The 6,841-nt window shown below is 39.5% G+C and overlaps 1 protein-coding gene across 1 annotated transcript; it reads left to right on the top strand.

Annotated features, from left to right (window-relative positions):
* Nucleotides 1-1,310: 1,310 nt before the first annotated feature.
* Nucleotides 1,311-5,674, top strand: SLBP (stem-loop binding protein). The gene is made up of 6 exons (XM_010009980.1): nt 1,311-1,411; nt 1,942-2,001; nt 2,255-2,386; nt 3,231-3,380; nt 4,407-4,491; nt 5,558-5,674. The coding sequence occupies exons 1-6, from the start codon at nt 1,380-1,382 to the stop codon at nt 5,672-5,674; spliced, it is 576 nt and encodes a 191-aa protein (XP_010008282.1). The 5' UTR covers nt 1,311-1,379.
* Nucleotides 5,675-6,841: the final 1,167 nt, after the last annotated feature.

The raw sequence follows: 6,841 nt of genomic DNA, 5'->3' as shown, positions 1-6,841 counted from the left end.
CTTGAGCACCATTTGCAGTCCCATCAGCACCAGAGCTTCTCACCAAGTGTTAAATGGCATGTAGGGATGAGAGTCTTGAGAAAGACAGCTGAGCTCAGCATGTCTGGCACCAGAACAAGTTTAATCAAAGAGAAAAAGCTGTAGACCCTCTCATGTTCTCCCTAATTCTGTGCATACACAGCACAGGTACAGAATCAAACAAGTATAAAAAGGTATGATACAGCATTGAGGAAAAAGCTCAGGTGGTGGAACTAATCCATTGCTTCTGTTCTTCACCATGGGAGACCAATAATTGAATGTGGCCTGCATTTTCTGCTAAGTTAGAAATCAATATCAGCGAATGCTGAACATCCTTGGAGGCTGAACAGATATTTGCAGAGGGACCTAGCACAGGTTGCCCGAAGAAGTGGTGAATGCTCCATCCCTGGCAGTGTTCAAGGCCAGGTTGGACAGAGCCTTGGGTGACATGGTCTAGGGTGAGGTGTCCCTGCTCATGGCAGGGGGTTGGAACTGCATGATCTTAAGGTCCTTTCCAACCCAAACCATTCTGTGATTTGCTGTGGACTTTTATTTTTCCTGAGTTGGTAATTGGATTTTATCTAAAAAAACCTGTCAGTTTGAATTTAACAGAAACTTCTAAGTAGTGTAAGCTGATTTCTGAGCTGGGAGCAGGGAGTTGGAACTGGTTTTAGCACAGATGGATCTAATTCCCTGACTTCAAGGGACTTCTTTGCACAGAATCCTGGTAAGCCTGCAAAGCGTTGCCAGATCTATTGGTTCTGAGTTTGTACTTTAGGAGGAATGGTCACGAGGAGGACAAATTGGAAAGCACATTAAAATAATCTGAATGTTGGTAACTGTTAATGGCTGGGAAGGGATTTAAACTTATTCCCCTGCAACAGCCTGAATCTGCTCATGATGCTAATGGGCTACAATAAAGTTGTTAAATACCAGTTTGCAAAGTCATAGCAAATCTCAGTTTACTAGCTAAAAATTGCTCTTTTTTTATGCCTTTGTCTTCTCTATTAGGTATACTTTCAGATGGAGAAACTCCTGCCATCATGTAATTTTAATCGTACAATTTAATTGTGTTCTAACTTTTGTCTCTTATGTAAAACTGCTTAATTTTAAGTGATGTCATTTTAATAGAACAATTCAAGATTTCCACAGCCATTGTGAGTACTGTAAATGACTACTTTAAATAGCAATCAAGCTGTGAATGGGGGAGATGCTGCACTGGGAAATAAAATACAATAAAATAGAATTTTCATGCAGAAGCTTTTTTTCTTTTTCCTCCTTTTTCTAGTTTTACAACACCAGAAGGCCCTGGACCCCTTTCGAGGTGTTCAGATTGGGGAACTGCAGTGGAGGAAGATGAAATGAGGACCAATGTTAATAAAGAAATTGCAAGGTACCCAGGGGTGTTTAAGATGAAGTGAGGAAAGGAGGGGAAATGACAGTTGTCTTGTAGAATCTGTATTGACTTTGATTTTTAACTTGTTAATTGTAGTAAAACCAGACCATCCTCAACTTTTCACCTACTGCTCTGAGGTCAGCTTTGGCCTAAGTCCTGCAGGAATGACGGAGCATCTCTCTGTAGGGTTGATGTTTATCACTAAATACCTCCCTCTTGGATAAGCCTTTCCTGAATCTCTTGGGTTGGATTACTTTGAATGTCCGTTCACTGATTACTGGGGGCTTATGTCAATGCTAGAAAACAATTTTTAGGGAAAAGGCTTAGAAAAAGAAAGTCCTCGGAATTCTTTTTTTAGAGGAAAACTGAAACATCCATTCCCTAGTAGAAAGGTGTTTACAGTGTCTGGGTTGACTTCAAGACTGCTACTTAGCTGGGAAGTAAAATCACCTATGAGCTGTGACAGTGCAGCTTTACATGTTCTCTTTGTGTACATTTATTCTTAATACTGCTTTGAACTCTTACAGATACAGAAGAAAACTCCTGATAAATGAATTTGCAAGAGAAAGGAAGTCCTCTTCTGGAAGGTAGGTTAAATGTCTAGCTTAAATGAGGGGAATCCTGCCAGCAGGCCTGAACTTTGACATATAACATGTTGCTTCTTAAAATGCTGAGTTTGAAATGGTTCATCTTCAGGCTGCTCCAACATCACAGTTTTGTAACATTCCAAGTGTTTATTTGAGAAGCTTTAACGTGTTTCTGTATAATCTTATACATGTGGTTTGGTTTGAGTGTTGCTCGTTTTCTATTAGTCCCAAATCAACAGTGTTTTTTCTTTAGTTCTGATTCAAAGGAGTCCACTGTGACAGTAGAACTTGAGACAGATGAAGTGGTTTTGATGAGAAGACAAAAACAGATAAACTACGGAAAAAACACAATTGCATATGATAGATACATTAAAGAAGTTCCTAGGTAAGCTGCTGGAGTTTCTGGAAAACTCAATATTCAATTGTAAGTCATACCTGTTCTTTATAAGCATATTAATGTACTAAATTTAGTATGATTTAATTATAAGGAAGAAGTTCTTTACAGTGAGGGTGGTGAAGCACTGGAATGGGTTGCCCAAGGACGTGGTAAATGCTGCATCTCTGGCAGTGTTCAAGGCCAGGTTGGACAGAGCCTTGGGTGACATGGTCTAGGGTGGGTTAGAACTGGATGATCTTAAGGTCCTTTCCAACTCAAACCATTCTATGATTCTATGAAATTTGTTATCTGAGACACTTTCCAATAGAAGACATCTATATAATAAACTACAAATTTAAACATTTTTAGCCGTTAAGCCACACTAACAATCTGATGAGATGTGGGTATTTTAACTAGTCAGAGCATGAGGAATGTCCCCTCAAACTTTGTTGTGCTGCAGAAATGGAAGTGAAAGTTCTTGTGGTTGTGCTCATCAACTAGAGGAAACGAAACTGTTTTTTGCAGTCAGTTTTCTTATTAGTAAGCTAAAAGACAAAAATGGACTATGGTTGCTCTTAAGTTTGGAATGAGGTTTTCAGGCTTATGACTGATAATCCCTTTTTTTTATTTGACTCCAACATAAAAAAAACCCTAAGAAGTTTGTACAGAGCTGACAACTTGAGTGCTGAAATTGCAGAGTCTTTTCTCATAAATCATAGAACAACTTGGAATTTGCTGCCTTTTAAATGAATTAATGAGTTTATGGAGCAGACTTCAGCCTTAATGTTTAAAACTACATGTTATGTAGGTGTGTGCAAAACACTAATGAATTTCTCATGTCTAATCTGAATAGATGCCATCGTATACCAGGAGTCCATCCCAGAACTCCAAATAAGTTTAAGAAGTACAGCCGTAGGTCATGGGACCAGCAAATTAAGCTATGGAAAGTTGCATTGCATTCCTGGGATCCACCTACTGAAGAAGGAGGTGATCTGCAAGACATGTATGTACACAATACTCAAGATACCTTTATAGAAATTAATACATAAAATCTCATGTCAAAAGAAAATGGAAAATAAAAACACAAACCCCACCCAGCACAGCCCTTCCTGAGACAAGTCAGTGATTGCTGAATGCTTTCATTAGTTATTTGTCCCCACTTAGTGCTATCCAGTTCCCTCTCAGTCAAAATATCTAGTAGCTTTCTGGACTTAGCTGGTGGAGCTGGACTTACCTAGTGTCCTTTCAGGGGTGTCCCTCACTTCTCTCATGTATGTCCTCTGGGTGAAATTTGAGCTCATTCTGCAGTGCTAAAAGAAAATGCCACATCATCTGCTTGAGCTGGCTCTTTCAGAGCAGTCTGCAGATTAATCTGTGGTAGAAGCAGTGCTGGAGAGTTCTTACTGATTGACAGATCTCATGAATATTGAGCTTGGACCAGTGCAGTGTATAAGAACCTGCCTCTTAACCTTCCTAACCTTCTCCCTGGCTAGTTCAAGAACAGTGGTATAAATTCTTGAACAGAGAGGAGGAAAGAAGTACTTGTAAAATCATCTCAAGGTACCACTAAATTAAAAGCATGGCCACAAGTGTTCACAGTCCAAGCTTCTGTGGTATTCTGGTCTAGAAGATATGCAATAATGTAACTAGTTACTTTCCTCTATAGAAAGGAATAAAGCTGATCAGGAAACATCCAAAATACAAATCTGGGACAGAATGAAGGGGACACAGATGTAACTAATTCCTCAGACAATAGTTTTGTGGTAGTAAACTGCTGTTTTCCCTAACAGTGATGTTGATCTCAAGACTTTAATTCAGTCCTTAGTCAGTTGGGCTGCATTGAGTTGACCTGTTGCTCTGTTTGGTCTCCTCAGTTTGCCACCACTGTCCCTGTGATCTCTGTAGGTGCCTCTGCTCTTGTTTGGCCATCATTCCATCCTTTCTAGGACTGCACCTACAAAGTGCAATTTACCACTGGGAAAAAACAAAGAATTTATTTTAAACTGTGTTCTTTTTAATTATTTTACAGTCGTCCTGTTGACCTTGGTGAGATGGAGACAGAGTCTGTCGGAAGCAATTCTACTGAATCTCAAGCGAGCTGTCAAGATAATGATGTAAGCAGATGTCATTTGCATACATATTTAGTCTGTTAGTTAGAATTCTATCTTGGAGTAGCCTGAATACATGAGAAATTCCATAATGTGCTGTGTTTAGGGACTGTTTATAAAGCTGAGTGATCAGACCCTAAAGCAGCCTCCGGTACCTAAAGGGCCCTACAAGAAACTGAAGAGGGACTTTTGATGAGGGCATGTAGTGACAGGACAAGGAGGAATGGCTCTAAGATGAAAGAGGGGAGATTTAGATTAGATATAAGGAAGAAGTTCTTCCCTGTGAGGGTGCTGAGGCGCTGGCACAGGGTGCCCAGAGAAGCTGTGGCTGCCCCATCCCTGGCATTGGTTTAAGGTCGGGTTGGACACAGGGGCTTGGAGCAACCTGCTCTAGTGGAAGGTGTCCCTGCCCGTGGCAGTGGGTTGGAACTGGATGAGCTTTAAGGTCCCTTCCAACCAAACCATTTTATGGTTCTGTGATATGATTCATACATTTCCCTAGCAGTAGTCACTATGTCTGTCATCTGAGTTCAGAGAGTTAGAACTGAAGGAAGCATCTGAAATGATAAATCTCTCATAGCCTGCAAAAGCAACATTTATGTGTTCAAATCATGTCAGTTTTGAACTGTGACATAAAGTGGAAATACTACTTCAGATTGCAGTATCTGATGTTCAAGTAGGATGTAATTTTCTTGGCACATTCAGACTTTTTGAAGTAGGTTCCTTTTAGAAGAAGAAAGCATTTAGTACAGCTGAGCAATAACCTTCAGTAAAGATCGAGTAATATTCTTCTTACTGGACTTGTTTCTCTGATTACTAAATCTGTATAATGTTTTAATGTATGCACATACAGATCTTAAAACATGCAAGAAGTCTTAGAATGTGGTCAAATGGGCAGAAGCCTTTGCTTAAATCTCTTTAATCTTAAGACTAGCCTTGGGGTTTTGTATGGCCTTTAAAATGTGCGTTATCCTGTTATAGGGTGGTCTAAATGAATTACAGAAGTGAAATGAATTGTTGCATAACTAAACTGGTATTCAACTGCTAATTATTAACTGACTTTGTATTCCAGGATACCTGTTCTGGCACTCCCACCAAAGTTAGACACATTGAATATCAAGCCGAAGGTGAATTTGACTTGGAAGTGTGTTTGAGTGAACCACTTAAAGATTTCGATACTGTGAGTTAAATAGTCCCATACAAAAACTGGTTTAGAAGAAGTTTCTTTTAAATTTGAGAGGTTTGCTTGGTTCCTAAGCTGTTGATAGTAAGAGAGCTTAAGCAAAGTTGAAGACCATTCTTTTAAGTTGTGGTTGGTCTGTATATTCTCTGGGCCAAGCTTATGTAAAAATAGTTATCTGTGTGACTTTTTTAACTTCTTATTTATGTGTATCAGGTTTTTTTTATCACACCTTTCAGTAGAAAACTAGCCAAAGGCAGTGCTTCCCTCCAGTGAATATAAATAGTTAAGCAAGATCTTACTGATTCCCCCCCAGTTGTGTCTATAAGCTGATCAACAGCAACATAGGGAGGTATTTTTGAGCATCTGTATGCTGCCTGGCTTTTCCATCTAGCTCTTCTACAATGATCTGACTTGAAGTAATAGAGGTGGTACCTGAACCATACTGCAGATCAGTGCCAGTAAACTCATCTCCTGCAGTTATGGACTGGAAGATTAACAACAACAAAAAAGGTTCTTTATGTGCAAAAATGCTTCAAAACAATTGAACATGAAATAATCTCAAGAAATTGGAGGTCAATATGCTAAAGCCTGGGCAATAATGCTTCAAGAAGCAGTAGCCTGAATTTGAAACTTGTAAATAGTCAGGAGTCATTAATACAGTCAAGACAACGATGCCTGGGAGAAGTGCTTGATTCTTTTTTAATTTTCCGATTTTAAATGTAAACCTGTTGTAAATGATCACACTGTACAGATTTGCTGCTGAAAGCAGTTAATGTTTCTATTGCTTTTGTATGGGATGTTGCTGGAAAATAAATGGAACTGCGTTTACTTACATGACTCTCATTTCCTACTAGTGGTGTTCCGTGGATAACAAAATGTGGGAAAATACTGAAAGCCATGGATCTGGGACTGATACTAGGCTAGGATGTGTGTGTGTTAGCTCCATTCTCTGACTTTGAGGGAGACCTTAAAAGCTATTTATTTGTGTACAGGCCTCTGTAGTGAATTTAAGACTTTGTTCTAATGGGTAAGCTTGTTGTTGACCTCTTGCAGACTCCTCAGAAGCAGTTTAGTTTTGTAGATGTCCCTTAGCTGGTTTTCAAGTTCTGTTCCCTAGGAAAACTTCTGGAAGAGCTAGGTGGGCACTTCAGTCCTGTTCACCATACGGGATCT

The sequence above is a fragment of the Nestor notabilis genome, unplaced genomic scaffold, assembly GCF_000696875.1.
Source record: "Nestor notabilis isolate BGI_N333 unplaced genomic scaffold, ASM69687v1 scaffold14742, whole genome shotgun sequence".
NCBI lineage: Eukaryota > Metazoa > Chordata > Aves > Psittaciformes > Psittacidae > Nestor > Nestor notabilis.
The sequence above is the reverse complement of the archived record's forward strand: the minus strand, read 5'-3'. Positions and strand labels throughout refer to the sequence as shown.